The sequence below is a fragment of the Plectropomus leopardus genome, chromosome 19, assembly GCF_008729295.1.
Source record: "Plectropomus leopardus isolate mb chromosome 19, YSFRI_Pleo_2.0, whole genome shotgun sequence".
NCBI lineage: Eukaryota > Metazoa > Chordata > Actinopteri > Perciformes > Serranidae > Plectropomus > Plectropomus leopardus.
The window spans coordinates 3239523-3257520 of record NC_056481.1 but is presented as its reverse complement, the minus strand read 5'-3'; the positions used below and the strand labels follow the sequence as shown (position 1 = coordinate 3257520).

Here is a 17998-nt window from a genome sequence, read left to right as displayed (position 1 = left end):
GGAAGTGTTCCCGTCTGCTGACAGAGGTGATGATGACGATGATAACCGTGAAGACGACAGCAGCTCTGTGCTGGGCGGGGCTACAGTCAGCACCGCAGCCACACTGACCATCAAATAAAAAAGCTGCTATGAGGAAAAAAAACACTCACTTGTAATCCCTTTTTAAAGTGATCCACAGCTGGCGATGGAGGGAGTCGGGGTGGCGTTGCAGCACTGCAGGGCGTGGAGAGGCACACCACCGGAGGAGGAGGAGGAGGAGGAGGAGGAGGAGGAGGAGGAGGATGAAGGCGGTGATGGCAGAAAGGTAGAGGAGGGAGGTAAACTCATGGATCTTGATGAAAACTGGAGGAAATGTTCGTGTTATTGTTTTGTTGATAAAGTGTTGTTTCAGCTCAGGATCCGGGTCTCTTCACATCCGCGAGCCTCGCTCCTGAAGGATCTGCGGGGACGGACGGAGAAACGAGTCAGTGGAAAACACAGAAATACGTTAAAATCGGACTTTTTTGTGCGACTTTGTGAAGGAAATTAAAGGATAAAGCTGCCGGTGAAATAAAGAAACCGTTTAACCATTAGGGACCTTTGGCACATTTTTCACGCTTTTTCATTCTTCTTTTTTTAATCATTTCGGCTGTGTTCGTGCATATGGCAGAAATTTTGGCAAGATTTTGTATTTTTGTTTAATCTGTGAATTTCCGGCTCAGCATGCACAATAAGTCTAAAACACACTGTTTCAGTGGTTTCAATAACACAAAAAATGCTCCACTGAAACCCATTCAAACTGACATTTTTGATCCCAAATCCATCAAAGCAGAAAAACGTGCGCTGTGTTATTTCTGAGAGTCATTCTGGGTTTTTGCCTCAGAATTTGACATTTTTACTATTTTACCTGATGACATCTTTTTTTTTTACCATGTTTGGCATATGGAGAAAATACACGCCATTTCCACTATCACCATGAGTGTTAAAAAACAAACAAACAAACAAACAGCCTCGTGTTCAGTTACGTCTCACCTTGGCCTTCTCGGTGGGCTCGATGACGATGCCGTTGGTGGAGTTGTTGAGTTCCCGGGAAACGACACATAGAAACTCGGCCTGATCCTCGTTTCCGTAGTTATAAGAGGAGCCGATGCTTATAAGCTGAGGACAAGAAAAACGCAAAAAGGCACGAAATATTAAAAGTGTTTGTTTTTAGGTTTTTGCAGCTCTAAAACAACCGAACCACGAACTCAAACTTGACAAGAGAGAATAAAAAAGCTGTGTTTTAGTTCTGTGCACCTGCTCAAACTTCCAGCCGTCCGACATGGTTGAGACCATCTGTGTGAGCTCCTCCTCTTGGCACTGCAGGACTCGATACACGTGCTTCACAGGACCCTGAGGGACGAGACAAAGACCGCACACAGAGCGACATCACTGATCTGCACACAAATAAAAAAAGCTATTTTGGTTTTTATTTGGACTGGAAGAGAGTCTGCCGCGCTGATTTATCTGCTGTTTTCTGCACCTGAGATGTTCGGTTCTCGTTGTCCCGTATCCTCTCTTTGACCAGCCGCACCAGAGACGCAATGTTGTAGAACTCGGCTTCCTCGAGAACGCCTGACACGAAAAGACGGATCATTATTTGGCCTCTATAATAATATAATAACTTTATTTATATAGCACCTTTAAAACAGTTGTTTACAAAGTGGCAGGAAAATAAACATTAACACAAACGCTGATCAGAGAAAAGTCTGGAAAAAAGTCGAAAAAATCCGTAAACAAACAAGAATAAAGCTTATAAAAGGAGTAAAAGTGATAAAACAAGTAGATCCCAAAAAAGGCTGTTTCAGAAAATACAAGAATAAATGTGATAAAAGACGATTAAAGACGAAAAAACGATAACCACTGATGTTTGAGCGCCACAAACATTTTACCTTCCTCGGCCAGGTTTTTATCCATGATCAGTTTTCCGTGTCGAAGGTAGTTCAGGATGGGGCCGAAGTACGTGGGGTCCCTGTCGATCAGGTAGGCTCCTGTCTCGTCCTGCAGGGACAAAAAAAAAAAGGGAGTTGACATTTGTGGGGAGATTTCAGTTTTGTCCTCACTGAAGCAAATCAACGAGTTAGTTAATAAAGAAAAAAAAATCATCATCGTTTCAGTTCAAAGAAATTAAACCTCAAAAACAGCCACATCGACCCGACCGACATCAGCTGACTTCAAAAAAATCACAGATGTTATCGTATCAGTAAGAGACAGGAAACTGCGAACAGACACACGGACATGTCTGAGTTGAGTTGGTGGACAAATGTTGAAGCGACGTAGCTGTAAAATGAGGAATCGATATTATCGATTATCGGCAGAATCATACTGTGACGATGTTATCGTGTTTATATTTCACAGATATCTGAGGTCAAAAATCCGTGAGTCCTACCACTGCAGCCGAAATCGAACAAAATCAGGTTACGCTTTTGTGTTTGTTTCACACGCAGGAACAGTTTGGGGATATGTTCTGACTATCTTGGTAATCGATTATTGTTAAAGTCTTTTAACCCCTAAATGCCAAATATTACCTTGTTCCAGCTTGTCAGCTGTGAGGCTTTGGCATTTTTTGGGGGCTAATTATGAGACAAAACTGAGTCTTTCATAATTAAGATAACAAATGAACAAGTGGAGGCTGCTTTTCAGCTTTTTGTCTGACAAAACCAGCAATTTGAAGACAAATTTACCGGCTGACTAATATCACGATAGTGAATGCAGCCGTATCACACAGGTGCAGTGATGCAGGAAACACTCAGATCCTGTAAGTTTTCCTTGATCCTTTACTTTTTAAACATACTCCCATTAAAATAAAAGGCTTTAAGTTTTGAAATGTAGTAATTAAACATTTTTTCAACCAAATCTAGACTTTCTGCTTTCATTCCTTCAAGGGTAATTTTACCTGATGATGATGATGATGATAATAATAATAATAATAATTCTATAACAGCGTGATACTGTGAAACCAGAATATTTTCAGAGACGGTTATCACACCCTGAAAGTCTCAAACCGTTGCAGTCCTACACATGACGTGTCCAAAGAGCATCAGAAATGTGAAAATCCAACAATAATTTCAGTTTTTAAACAGTTTGTGGCTAAACTAAATGGTGTAATTTTGGTGATTTTGAAAGAAAACGGCTTCTTACTGCTGCACATCTTTAACATGTTGTTTTTTACTGAACTTTAATGCTTATTTTTTATTAATAATGTCTGGGGGTTTTATTGTATTTTCCATGTTATGTTGTGCATCTGTGCATTCATTTTTTTCATTATTTTTATCTTACTTTTACTGGTATTTCCCGGTGGCTTTTATGCATGTGAAGATGCGTTCTATATGTTCTTTTCTGCTCTTATTTTATTTTTACATGCAGGTTTTACGTCTTTTTGTCTTCTATATGTTTTGATGTGAAGCAGTTGGTGCATGTCATTTCTTTCTTGTAAAGCACGCTGGCTGGATTTCTTTCATGAGACGTGCTATACAAATAAAGTTTGTTATTATTAGTATTATTATTAAAACATGCCTTCAACAGTGGTAAAATAAGTACAAATGCAACTATTTAAATTTGTGTTACCCTCCATAAAACCAAAAATAAAATCATAACTCTCTCCAAGGCTTAAAAATGAATTTACATGCCTCCCCCTTTTTGCACCATAAATAACGAACAGTCCCTAAATAAGACAGTTCATGTGCTCACTTTGTCGGAGTCCAGGTCGGGGTCTTCTTGGCAAAGCCTGAACAGGAAGGATTTGGGGTCCCGGCACAGCGTCTGTTTGGTCGTGATGAAGTAGGTCCCCCCGACGTTCAGACGGACCCAGCGGGAGCCCGGTTTGTCCGCCGGCTCGGACGGGGAGCTCGGGTTGCTCTTCACGGGGAACCCGAACACGGAGCGTCCTCCTCCGCCGCCGCTGCCGCCGGACACCCCGCCGGGGCTGAGCTGGCTGCCCCGCGGCGGCACCATCAGAGTGGGCGACGCCAGGCGCACCGAGCCCCGGACGTCGCGGTGCTCCGGCTGCTCTATGGTGCCGGTGCCGCTCGGCTCCACGACATGCAGTTCAGCCATGTTATTTCTGCGTCTGAAAACAAAAAAACGCGCACACGGTTAGCTAACGACTCACTGCGGGGAAACGCTCTCCTCCGGCCGATTTGTAAACACGGAGCTCTTTTTCTCCGACGGGTCGGCGGGCATCAGGGCGTTGCTGCTCACAGTCGACCGCCTCCGGCTCCGGATCCGAACATTAGGACACAAAAACGACTCTCACAGGCCGCACGACGTTCGCAGCGTCGCGTTTAATCGTTTCTTCGGCGGATAAATCGCTCATTCTTGTCTATTCAAACGATAATCGGAGAAAGGCAATTCTTCCGGGTTGTAACGTGATTACTGTTTACTTCCGCCGTGTCGTCGGTTTTCAAAATAAAAGCAAATACAATGATGTTCGATCAGAGGGATTTTAGATTCTTAAAAAAATATTCAGCAGAGGTTCATCATTTCTCAAATAAAAAGAGCTCATCTAACTCTTTTACACAAACACCACTCTTGAATGTATCGTTGATACACTACACTTATAATAATATTTCTTATTCTTATTTGTAATTATTGTGTCTTATCGTGTCATATATATATATATATATAATATATATTATATATATATATATATATATATATATATGTGTGTGTGTGTGTGTATATATATGTGTATATATATGTGTGTGTGTGTGTGTGTGTGTGTATATATATATATATATATATATATATATATATGTGTGTGTGTGTGTGTGTGTGTATATATGTGTATATATATGTGTGTGTGTGTGTGTATATATATATATATGATATACGGGATATATATATAATTTATATATATATATATATATATATTATATATATATATATAAATAAATAATAAAATAAAATAAAATAAAATAATCCCTAATCCTAAAATAAGATTGATCCCCAGACGGGAAATTCAAGTGTTGCAGCATACAAGGGTAAAAGTTGCATACATGGCAGGTCAAATAAATAACATATAATGAATAAAACATCAATATACAAAAAAATGAATCGAATAAAACATATATATATATATATATATATATATATATATATATATATATATATATGTATAGTCTATGTGTTCTGCATGGTAGCACGATGCACATATTTATATCAATCAAATAATTGATAACTTGGCTAATCATTGAGAATGTGGAAATATAACTTATTTTCTTGTCTTTTTTTAAAGCTGTATTCGTTGTTTTACAATAATTTTGTACAAAACACACAAACCGCAACACGAATAGACACAAACATACATATAAGTTATAATACAGCAATAATGCATTGCATAAGAGGAGGGTGGGGATTAAAGTAGGATCTAATAAAGAAAGAGAGGAAAAAAGTATTAATCATTTAAAAAAAGGAAATTAAAATAAAAAAAGGGGGATAAGAGGGGTGATGGATGCAATCCATCCAAACTCTTTGTAAAATATTTTATATAAGAGATTTTGTAAAATCTCTCTTTTTTAAATTTTAGAGACAGAATTAAAATTTCCGCGTTATAAGTGTTTCGTTACATAATTCATGTTTCCATTTGAGTTACTATCAAACACAAATTTCCTTACTTTTTGTGCATAGTTACAAACACACACACACACATATGTACATACACACACACACACTCACACACACAAACATACATATATAATTATAAGTATATTGATTAATCGATTAATTGACTAATTAATTACGATTAACTCTAGCAGTAGCGTGATTTAACCCTGTGGGGGCGGTGTGGCGGCAGCACTGTTTGTGTATTTACAGCAGCAGAAGAAGAAGAATTTGACTGTTTGTGGGCGCGTGAGTTACCTGAGACGGTGTCCACAACCGGAGACGACCGACAGGTAGGGAGCCGCGCGCAGGGTCCGGTTACACCTGTAATACACCTGTAATAAGGTTATTACCACTGAGTGACGTTGTAATAACCGTCCGATCAGTGTCGTGGTTAATTGTGGCGGAGCTAGCTTCGCTGTTAGCATCATCTCAGTGATTTTAGCTCGTTAGCTCGCTAGCATCAGGTAAGTGTTAGCTCAGCATCACTGCTACAGCCGCAGGTTGACAGAAATCATTAATTACTGTGTTTATTTCAGCTTAACTACAGGCGGCGGTGGTCATTATGAGCCTTTATAGCTCCGATGATGGTGTAATAAGAGTTGGGGGTATCTCTGTGATAATGATGCGGTTGTTACAGCGTCCTGAGGATGAGTGAGTTCAGGATCCACCACGACGTGAACGAGCTGCTCAGCCTGCTTCATGTGAGAGGAGGAGACGGAGCAGAGGGATACATCGACCTGCTGCAGAAACACAGGACTCCCTATGTCACCACCACGGTGTCTGCTCACAGTGCCAAGGTGGGAATAATGCTTCAGAGCAGCTTTCAGGGCGGGAAACAGTCCTGGGACATGGCAGTAATTAAACATAAAGTCCCGAAATTGATGAGGGTACATGCAGATCCTTAAAAAGTCTCAGCAGACATTGGATTCATTAACCCTTAGGGCAGGGGCAGGCAGCCTGTGCCTCTGGAGCCACATCCCCTCTGGAGCCCCTCTCCAGTGGCTCCTGTGTCTCTGACCAAAGATTATATGGAAGTGAATAACTGTTATCCTTTGAAGATCTGAATTCGGTTTTATCGTGTTTTAGGCCTAAAATTTCTGTTGCGTTCTCCATTTGCAAACATGTAGCCTGTACACAGATTAAGAAAATTAATTTCATTTCATCAACTAGAACGTGCATCATATTTCTGTGGCCTTGGTGCCTTTTCCACTAAATTTCAAAGGTGGTGGCTGGTCCTGAATCACAAAAGCTCTCAGAGGAAAATGGAGAAGTGCATGGACAGATCTGTTTATTTTCACCACCAACGCTGCAAAGTTAATGTAACAAAAAATAATAAATAGTGCTAAAACATATTAATGAATGCTCATATAGACCCAGTAATAATATTGATGGAGTAATTTTGACTTAATGGGTTGTTTACTAATTTTTTGGGGCGGGGGGGGCAAAAATGACTCTTTTGATAACAAAGGTTGCTGACCTCTGCCTCAGGGACTGTTTGGCGCATTTGACATTTTTTCATTCTTCATTTTTAGTGATAATTTTGTCTGTGTTCATGCATATTGCATACATTTTGGCAAAATTGTGGGTTTGTTTAATCTTTGAATGTCCAGCTCAGCTCGTACAATAATTCTAAAATTAACTGTGGGAACAAAATTGTTAAGTGCAAAAAATGCTCCATTGAAACCCATTCAAACTGACATTTTTGATCCCACAGCCATCAGAGCATAAAATCATGAGCTGCATTATTTCTGGGTGTCGTTCTGGGCTTTTGACTTGGAATTTGTAATTTTTACTATTTTCCTGGCTGTTATTTTATAATTTTCAGGTCAAATTGGCAGAATTCTCCAAAACTCCCGAGGACTTCTTGAGGAAGTACGAGGAGCTCAAATCCAAAAATGTTCGAAACCTCGACCCTCTGGTCTATCTGCTCTCCAAACTCTGTGAGGATAAAGAGGTAAAAATACTGTTTACATACAGCTAAATATGTGCTTTTGTGTCTTATTACTTCAAAATTATTCATTTCACCCAACATTTTTCGAGATTTTCGATGCTGTGAAATTTTCCACGCAAATATATTTTTTTTAAAAAAAGAAGAAAAACAGCTAATGTGACTATAATGTGACTGTACATGGAAGATTTAATTAGTTCTTAAGTCGTTGAAGCGGCTCAGTTTGTTCATTTCCATCATGATAAAAAAAAGATGAACTGCATTATTGAACCTTTGTCGTTAGCCGCTCTCGTTACACAATCTCACAGCTTGGTTATGATATTTTGGTAGATGCTCCAGTTTCTGCAGCAGAATGCCAAAGAGAGGTCAGAGTCCTCGGCGAACACGACGTCCACCACAACGACCAGTTACACTCTGCCTCAGACCAGCACCAAGATGTCCATGCAGGAACTGGACGAGCTGAGGAAGAAGCTCGGCAACGTGACTGCGAGCTCCAACGCTCCTCTGGTGAGCTTTTCTCTCTCAGATCTGAAGGTCAGGTCGTCCCCTCAAACGGTGGGACGAGTCGTTTCACGAGACGATGAAGATACAAAAAGATATCAGACAAATCCCCCATTTGTTTTTGATTTTGGGAGCAAAACTTTGAAGTTTGCCTGTCTGGTTAAATATGTTATCGACAAAATCAAATCAGCAAAAATGATAAAGGCCGTGTCGATATGTCGTATGATTCTTGTCCTAGTGTTTACATAAGAAAATAACCCAAATTTTACAAAACGCCAGAATCAACAGCAGGTTTTTCCTGAGCTTCCCTGTTTTTAATTCCTCCTGCAGACTGTCAGTTTTGCAATCTTATAAGTTTAGTGCAAAATCCACTAAACTTTGGTAGGACATCAAGTTTGATGTACGCAGACTGTACGATGACATCATCTACCGAATCACAGACTACGACCGTCGACGTCAACACGCAACATCGTCAGCGTGGGCGTCCATCCTCTTCACTGTAGTGGTAGAGGAAGATATAAACAAGCAAATCGAGCCCGCGCTATGGCGGCATTTATGTGAGTCAAAGAGAGGAGGAGGAGGAGGAGGAGGAGGAGGGGAACGTAAACGCGACCACCATCGCCATGTTTCTGTCATGATGGTTATCAGTGTGTAGCGGGCTTAAGCAGAATGAAAAGAAAAAACTATGCTGAGGTACGTTTTGCTGTAATTTTTTAAATTTTAAAATCATTGCTCTTTAAAGGGTGTGCTTTATTTTACTATTATTTTATCATTATATATGTGGAATTAAAGGGTCTCAAAACGACAATAATGCGCTTATTGCAAGTATTTCTGGGACAATATATTGTCCAAAAGAAATAAAAAGCATGTAAGAAAAACAAAGTTTTCCTCACAAATTCAGCGTAACACAGAGTGACTAACTGACACACAAACGGTCATCGATCCTGCCTGAGTGGCGGTAAAGACGTTCACAGGGGAAGCCTGAATAGAATAAAAAGAATAATTTAAATAAAACTTTGCTTCGTATCTGATGCTGCCTGTTATTCATCTGCCTGCAGTCGGCTGAAGTCACACGGAAGATGCTGAGGGACAAACACAACAAGAAGAACCCGACGCAGCCCAACCCCGTGTTTCCTAACTGGGTGTACGACCGCCCCGCCCTCCTCGGAGACTTCATCACCAGCCCCACCCCTGCAGGAGACCCAGCCGTGGCCATCGGTGAGACGCCTTTAAACTCATCTCTGCTACATTTAGTCCTCTGCAAGAGTCCAGCTCAGTGTATTTCTTTAAAGCCTGTGGAAACGTGGCTTTAAATAGTAACAATGCACATAATAAATATATCAAAGTTTAGTGTCTTCAAAAATCTGAATGTTTCCAGCTATCCGAAAACTGAGTTGAAAACAGCTCATTTTGAGGCATTTTTAAGATAACAGCATTCCTCCAGACTGTGGGGGCAGATCACGCTTTGATCGACACCTCCTTGGATCCCACCTATGTTAGCTGTCTCTTGTCTCCATGACGACAGCCATGGAGCAAAGCGGAGTCGGCGTGTTTCCAAAGGCATGCTACTGAAAGGATCACTGAGGGATTTAAGTTTGACTGCTGACTTTTCATTTTTGATGAATCCGTATCACATGATATGATTCAGGCAAAGTTCCTGCAGATCTTTAAAAAGTCTTAAAAAGGCATTGAGTTCATTGATCTAAATATAAGGTCTTAATTGTTGTTTTAAATAAATCTTATTAAAAAAAAAAAATCTAAAATCTTAAAATAAGTGGTACACTCTAATTTTTGTTAAATATTTCCCCAAATTTCTCTTCTGAAGTGTGCCATGAAAGAAATCCAGGCAGTGGGATCTTAAATTTGAAATTAAGAACACAAAATTGGCAAGAAAATAAGCCAGAAAATACCATATATTCCCACTGCTGCTGGGAAACCAAATAGATTATTGTGTTCCACTCTGAAAAGGTATTTTTCAACACTTACAGATCATTTAACATTTTTACAGGACAGAAAATGTCATGTTACAATAAACATCAGGGCAACATCAGGGTCCGTCTTCAGTTCTGGTTATTGTAAAATTGTTGTTAAATTTAATTCTGAGTGGCAATAAAAAGTTAAAAATCTAACTTGCCGTAAGCCGTAGATTATCGAGGATAATCACGCACAAATCAACCCAGCGTCAGGAAACTGAAACGATGTGAAAAACTGAAACGATCATATTTTAAATTTGGATTGAGGCTAATATCTGATCATTTTTGATGTTATTTATTATGTGTGTAAAACCCTAAATTATATATTAAGCTAGTTTCAGCTGATTTGGGTTCTCGGAGGCTTTGACTTGGTGGAAAGAGTCGGTTGTGTTTGTGTACCTGCTGTCAGTGTTTCTGATGCCGTCGCGTGCGCGCAGGTACGATGCCGCTGGCCGCTCAGGAACAAGCTCTGGTGGAGGATCTGCTGTTCGTCCTGGTCGGAGTCGACGGGCGAGACATCACAGCTCAGCCTGTCCTGGGGAGACAGAACCGCTCCTTCATCGTGGACTCGACTCTGGACATGTCCATCAAAGAGCTGGTTAACAGGATATTACCGGTCGCATCGTATTACTCCACCATAACACGGTGAGTGTGCAAACATCTTTTCACTTTTATAACTGAGGACGAAGTATTACATGATAAGTTGTGCGTGTCCGTCAGCTTCATCGAGGAGAAGTCGTCCTTTGAGTACGGCCAGGTGAACCACGCGCTGACGGCGGCGATGAGGACGCTGATGAAGGAGTACCTGATCCTGGTCACCCAGCTGGAGCACCTGCAGCGGCAGGGCCTGCTGTCCCTGCAGAAGCTCTGGTTTTACATCCAGCCCACCATGAGGACCATGGAGATACTCGCCTCCATCGGTAAGAGTCTGAACACCAGTTTACTTCTGTTTACTTTAAATTTTAAAAAAGTGTGGAAAGAAGAAGAAGAAGCAAGAAAAGGAGGACTGCTTTTTTATCATCAATGTCATGAGTTTTTATATTAAATTCGGACATTTCCGTGCCTGTTTGATACAGTCTAAAATCACCCGAGCAGAAGTAAACATGACAAACAGCAGTCTTGCATTGCCAGAACTATCTCTGCAGCACTGTGTCAGCGCCGAAGAAAAGCCCGGAAACACTCAGTCATTGTGCTGTACGGGAAAAATGCTGTGGCTTGTTTGTATTTCTTTAAACCAATCACAGTCATCCTGGGCCGCGTGAAGCTCAGGATGCAGCGATGGTGATCTTGTAAAAAAGTCTATGAACGCTGCAGCTTCGTTAAGTGAACGCGAGCAGCTCATTTTAACCCCTTGATGGCGCTCTGAACCAGGTTTAGAGAGAGTTACGGCACCTGCAGACTGGGCACAAATGCTGATATTATCACAAACAATACAAGATAAAACTAATATTAATTAACTGGTGGAGATTTTTTTAAGGTTATTTTCAAGGAATTTCAAGACAGATTTGCTCTAAACATTTAATTCATTTCATAAAGATAACTGCACTAATAAAAATGTTGCTCTCTGTAAAATCCAGGCTTGAGATAGCTAGTACTTTCAAAAACATTAATCATTTTCTTGCACTAATTTCCCAGCGTCCTCTGTGGACAAAGGGGAGTGTATGGGCGGGGCGACGCTGAGTCTCCTTCATGATCGAACCTTTAACTACACTGGCGACAGCCAGGCTCAGGAGCTGTGTCTCTACCTCACTAAAGCCGCCAGCGTCCCGTACTTTGAAATACTGGAGAAGTGGATCTACAGGGGCATCATCAAGGATCCGTACAGGTTTAAACTGATGGTCAAAATATTTAAAACATACTTACCACTAATGTCTCTGCTGTGTTTAACTCTGATGGTTGTGCGTCCTCACAGTGAGTTCATGGTGGAAGAACACGAGCTGCAGAAAGAGAAAATCCAGGAGGACTACAACGACAAATACTGGGATCAGAGATACACCATCGTGCAACATCGGATTCCCTCCTTCCTGCAGAAAATGGCAGACAAGATATTAAGCACAGGTAAAAACAAACGTCAAACATTTTTTACTGTCTTTCTTGGACAAAAGATTTAATCTCGCTCCCTGTCACTGCGTAGGGAAATATCTCAATGTGGTGCGGGAGTGCGGCCGCGATGTGACGTGTCCTGATGCGAAGGAGGTCCTGTACACGCTGAAGGAGCGGGCGTACGTGGAGCAGATCGAGAAAGCTTACAACTACGCCAGCAAAGTGCTGCTGGCCTTCCTGATGGAGGAGAAGGAGCTGGTGTCACGCCTGAGGTAAACAGATAAAGAGAGAGGATGAGACGCTGCAAAGTTTGTGCATTTAATTCGAAACAATAAATGCGATCAGTTTCATTCTGTGCTGAACGGAAGCACCTGCAATTATTTATAATAATAAGAAGAATATTTTTCAGTTTTAGGCTACTGTCTTGAAACTCAAAGACAGTTAGCACACAGAAAAAGAAGCAAAAAACTACATTCATTGTTGAAAAATATCTTAAATCCAGATTTTGTCAGTTTTCACTTTTAATGTGTCGCCCGTCTTTAGGGCTGGACCAGAATATTCAGTTGAACGTTAGCTTTCTTGTTTAAAATCATTGTGTGTAATTATTTACTGTGTTGTTGTCTTGTTAGATCCATCAAGCACTACTTCTTGATGGACAAAGGGGACTTCTTTGTGCACTTCATGGACCTGACGGAGGAGGAGCTGAAGAAGCCGGTGGACGACATCGTTCCTCCCAGACTGGAGGCGCTGCTGGAGCTGGCTCTGAGGATGAGCACCGCCAACACGGACCCCTTCAAAGACGACCTCAAGGTGGGTGGAAATAAGCCCGTGCTTACGTTTAAGGGATTAATACTCAATTATTCCCAAATTCGATCCTAAGTAACTGATATCTGACATCAGTGTGAAGAGATCTCTTCCCTAAAACGCCTCATATGCAGCCAATAACGGCACATGTATGTGCTCAACTCACGATGTCAAATCAGGTTTCTTTGTAAAGTCTCCACAATATCAACAGAAAAACGGATAAAATCTCAAGAAAGAATACCGATAGAGATGAAAAATTACAGGAAAGAAAACAAAAGCTTAGCAATGCTTCATTCATTCATCGTGCTGTTAGTAATCTCGTACGCTTCCTGCACTCACACAGACTGACCTCATGGTTTATGAGTCACGCTGCGTCACGCTTTATAGCATTAACCTTTTTTACAACAAACTTCCTGTCTTTTCTCGACAGATTGACCTGATGCCTCATGACGTCATCACTCAGCTGCTGCGGGTGCTGGCCATCGAGACCAAACAGGAGAAGGCCATCATCAACGCAGACCCCACCGATGTGGCGCTCAGCGGGCTGGAGGCCTTCTCCTTCGACTACATCGTCAAGTGGCCGCTCTCGCTCATCATCAACAGGTTCCATTTGATCGTATTCATGCGCTGCGTTACTCTGATCTGATCTACAGAAAATGAATCGGCAGCTTTTCTGATCATCCAATAACTGATTTAGTCAATTATCTGAACAAAAATAGACATTTAGTGGTTCTTTTTTGTTCTATTTTGTTATTCTTGTCTTTAAATACTAAACAAATTGGCTTGATTTCTGTCAAAAACATGCGAAGAGGGCAATGAGCACTGAAGGAGGAAATGACACAGAACTACCCAAGAAATTAATAAAAAAGTAAAAGAAAGTTACCTGAAAATCACAAATAAATAAATAAATACTGTAAATAAATAAAATTGAGAAAAAGGAAATGATCTGAAATAAATGCTTAAAAGTTATAATAATTCTGTAACTATTTTAAAAATAATATATCTAGTCTATCCCTTGCTTTTTCCTTAGACATTTTTCCTACATTTTTAATTGTTTTCATTTTCTAAATCTACCAATTTTTTGGAATTTTTGCACTATTTCTTAACAAGCTGCTCACTGCCTTTTATCCCACGTTTTTAAAGAAATTGCACCAACGTCCTCTTGATATAAATACCTATAAAAGGCATCTAACACAAGAATAGTGATGTCGCTTCACAACAAAACAAAAAAAAACCTGTTTAATTTGTAATCATTTTCCAGGAAAGCCTTGACGAGGTACCAGATGTTGTTCAGACACATGTTTTACTGCAAACATGTGGAGAGGCTGCTGTGCAACGTGTGGATCTGCAACAAAGATTTCAAGCAGTACTCGTTACACAGCGCCAAATGGTGAGTTAGTGTAGAATTTTAGGTGAATTTCTGTAAAAAAACACAATCAGCCCAATGACCTAATGCTGTGATCTAACCGTCTGTCCGCAGGTTTGCTGCTGCGTTCGCCCTCCGTCAGCGCATGCTCAACTTTGTGCAGAACATCCAGTACTATATGATGTTCGAGGTGATGGAGCCGACCTGGCACATCATGGAGAACAACCTGAAAACAGTGCGTGAACGAGCTGCCCCGATTACTCACCAACATCCTGCTGTCAGTGGTCCAATGAGAGCACAGCCAGCTGATAACCCTCTGTCTTCTCCTCCAGGCGTCAAACATCGATGATGTCCTCTGCCATCACACCAGCTTCCTGGACAACTGTCTGAAGGACTGCATGCTGACCAACCCGGAGCTCCTCAGGATCTTCTCCAAACTCATGTCCGTCTGCGTCATGTTCACAAACTGCATGCAGGTGCGTTGACGGGATCATAGAGAGGAAATGTTTTCTGGAAGAGAACGAGGGTGTCTGCACGTCTTTAAAAACGTCTTAAAATGCATGAAATTATTTTTTAATAAGTATTAGGCCTGAAAAGTTAATAGTCTTAAAATTCAGAGCCACATGGATGTGATCTAGTTTCATTTATCCATCTTTAATTTTTTATTTGTCAAAGTCTGCATTTCTAATTAGGGATGGACAATAATTATCGGACCGATAATGGGACTTTTGATGTCATACCGACAATTCCGATGATAAAGTTTTTGGCAGATTAGTAGAATCGATAATAATAGGCATAAAGTGCTTTGGTTTGGCCCGTGTTGCCATGGTTTCGCTCCTCCAGTCCTACACAAACTGCATTATGCTGCGTCAAACTGCTGCTGCTAGATCAGTCCACAACATGTCATCAGTCAGCAGCAGGGTTTAACCCATTGTTTCTTTTTCTTTTTTAACTCTTTCCCCGCCATTGACGAGATTTTCTGTCAATCGTTGTTGTCACTGTAGTGTAGGAGACACTGTTACCGATGTTATGCAATAAAACAACATTTCCACGTCCAAAAACAAACGAACAAGACGATCTAAGGTCCCAGGGTGACAGAGGAGAGGACTGCTAACACGCCGACTTTATCGCTATTTAGCGGCTTTTCGGAGCCTCTCAGCAGCGTCGTTTTAAAAAAACGCAACAGGAAAAACATTTAGTGACTTACTTAGATCATCAGTGAACAAGGGGCAAATATACTGTCCAGGGCGACCCTTATAGGAGATATAGGAGGTCGCCTAGAGCGCCACACGCTGGAGGGGCGCCGCTGGTTGTGCTAAAAAAAAAACAATAATTTGCTGCGCCCGTTAGCGCCCTTTCTTCATGTTCGGCCCTGAAAATAACAAATGAACAACGTTTTATTAACTTTTTATGTAGGAAAACCATGTAAACAAAATATATATCATTGAGTACTTAATTGAAAAGTTTCCTGGAGGGAGACTTTAAAAATATTTACATTTATGTTCTGCTTCAGTTTTACACCACATTTGTACAAAAATGCAATATAAAATATTCCAAATGCTCGTACTGAGACGTTTTTGTTTGTTTGTCTGTTGAAGCGGTTCACTCAGAGCATGAGGTTAGAGCGCCTCTCTCTGGAGCAGGGGACCATGGATGGACCTCCCACTCCGAGCGAACACGCCGAGGAGGCAGAGAAGAAGAGGCTGACCACGAAGGTATTTCCCAAAACACTCATCGTCATGGCTGGCCTTTATCAATGACACAAGTAGACTGAGTGCTGAAGGAAACGTTCACATTTCTGCCACTGAGTGTCAGCAATGTGAACATGTTGTAAAAAAGGTCATCAACGCTTGGTTGGTTTCTGCCGGACATAAAGTAAAACGTTTGTGTACTTTAGTTTACCGCGTGGATTTCTATATTCATCATGTGTGCAGTTTCTTTAAAAGAAGGTTTTTGGAGTTTAAAGGTCATAGGTGACGGGGATTACAGCGGGGTGGGACTGTGTGGATGTGCCATGGTTTAAATCCTGGTGAGTCTGCTTCAAAACCTCTTGATGGAGGTGAATGAGTGTAACAAACGTTGGATTTACACGTACAGATATCAGTGTAGAAGTAATGAGTCCTAAAACGCAGAAGTGCATTCGCACTTTGGGTTCCCTCGTCTCATAGCCTCCGGGTTTTTTTAATGGGTTTTTGGTAAAATGCCTTAACAAAGGTCTGTGGTAACACAGGCTAAAGATATTAAGACGTTTTATTCTGCAACATAAAATATGTCCATTCAAACCCAATATTTGAACTTTTATGGTTGCTAACAAGTGGCTGAATGGGACTACAGTGTTTTTCGGGGACGTTAGACGTCATCACAGCGGACAATTCAACCCACTCGCCACCTCTTCAGCTTTACAGAATCGTGCTCGAATTGCAGATTTATCTGTTTAGAATATTTTTCGACTGTGTTTTTACAGTGTTGTGGTGACGTTTAAGTCATGTGACCACAATGTAGTTCCTGTATACCCTTACGATAGCTTTTCGCGTCTGGCAATTTCATTTACGCTTCAAAACACACAAAAGTGGTGTTCATCTGTGAGGATTATCATGCTCAACAAAACCTGCAAGTATCACAACCTAGAGCTTATTTTTGGCGATAATCGAAAATCCCATTGTATACCGTATACAGACAATTAAAATAAACCACCCTTCCAAAAAAAGGTGTACATTGTTTTATCACGGCTACAGTCTAATACGTGTATTTGTTGATTCAAATTAGCACTTAGGGGTCATACAAGGTGCTTGAGGTGTTTTTTAACAACGAAAACTGCAGCATTTGAGTTTAATATATCTCAAGTTACATGTTTGTGTTTTCTCACTTAAGTTTTTATCGGAGCACGCGGACACCCTCCAGTCAGACGCAGGCTTCGAAGCCACCATCAGTAAGTTCGACAGTAACTTCAGCATGTTGCTGCTGGACCTGCTGGACAAGCTGAGCATCTACAGCACCAACGACTGCGAGCACAGCATGATCAGCGTCATCTACCGGTACAACGCGCATACACCACATCTGTTTTTGCATGTACTGATACTTTATGTTACTACTGAGTCACTGGATATTTTTGTAAACTTCTAACTCCGCTGTTATGATTCCCCAGGCTGGATTTTAACGGTTTCTACACGGAGCGTCTGGAGAGGATGGCCATCGAGCGGAGTCAGAAAGCGTCAGCGTAGCGTGTCACACTTCAGCGTTTATTAACCGTCACCCAGCAATAAAATCGTCCTCTCCTCACGTCTGTCCATCACTCCGAGCCGATGCTTCAGCTTGTATATTATATATGACGTCCTGTATGAAATGTAGAGCTGCAGTCTGATGTTTGCAGCCTCATTTCGATACTTCAAAATGTAAAGTTTAAGAAATGTGGAACTAATATGTTTATGCTGCTCTGAAAGTGAGTCGCGGCGCTCCTTATGGGTAACTTATTATACCTGTACGATGAAAGTGTATGTTTGTATTCATTAAAACGTTACTTTACTGAATTAAGTTAGACTCTTGACCTTAACTAAACGCTGGTTACATTTTCTGAAACTTAAAAAGAATATTCTAGGAACATTATCTTAAAAAACAGCGTCTGGACAGTGATCCCTGAAGGCTCTCAGGGCTCTAACAAGATCAATCTTTATTATTCTCCATTTCTCGGGAATTATTCTTGAAGAACCTTTAGAGAACCTTTGGGGAACATCCCTGCATCTT

The 17998-nt window shown here is 41.0% G+C and overlaps 2 protein-coding genes across 2 annotated transcripts; one reads left to right on the top strand and one right to left on the bottom strand.

Moving 5' to 3' along the window:
• Window positions 1-228: 228 nt before the first annotated feature.
• On the bottom strand, window positions 229-4379 carry kctd2 (potassium channel tetramerization domain containing 2). Its single transcript, XM_042507962.1, has 6 exons — window positions 3709-4379; window positions 1911-2019; window positions 1502-1593; window positions 1276-1371; window positions 1012-1137; window positions 229-439 (listed from the first exon to the last, which is right to left on the bottom strand). Exons 1-6 carry the CDS (start codon window positions 4072-4074, stop codon window positions 410-412), a joined length of 819 nt encoding a protein of 272 aa, XP_042363896.1. The 5' UTR covers window positions 4075-4379; the 3' UTR covers window positions 229-409.
• A 1439-nt stretch (window positions 4380-5818) lies between these two features.
• On the top strand, window positions 5819-17784 carry tubgcp2 (tubulin, gamma complex associated protein 2). Its single transcript, XM_042508565.1, has 18 exons — window positions 5819-5912; window positions 6260-6419; window positions 7448-7576; window positions 7901-8077; window positions 9130-9289; window positions 10482-10689; window positions 10765-10964; window positions 11680-11869; window positions 11957-12102; window positions 12179-12359; window positions 12717-12897; window positions 13322-13494; window positions 14153-14281; window positions 14372-14492; window positions 14590-14733; window positions 15856-15972; window positions 17129-17292; window positions 17403-17784. Exons 2-18 carry the CDS (start codon window positions 6270-6272, stop codon window positions 17476-17478), a joined length of 2646 nt encoding a protein of 881 aa, XP_042364499.1. The 5' UTR covers window positions 5819-5912; window positions 6260-6269; the 3' UTR covers window positions 17479-17784.
• The last annotated feature ends 214 nt before the right edge of the window (window positions 17785-17998 follow it).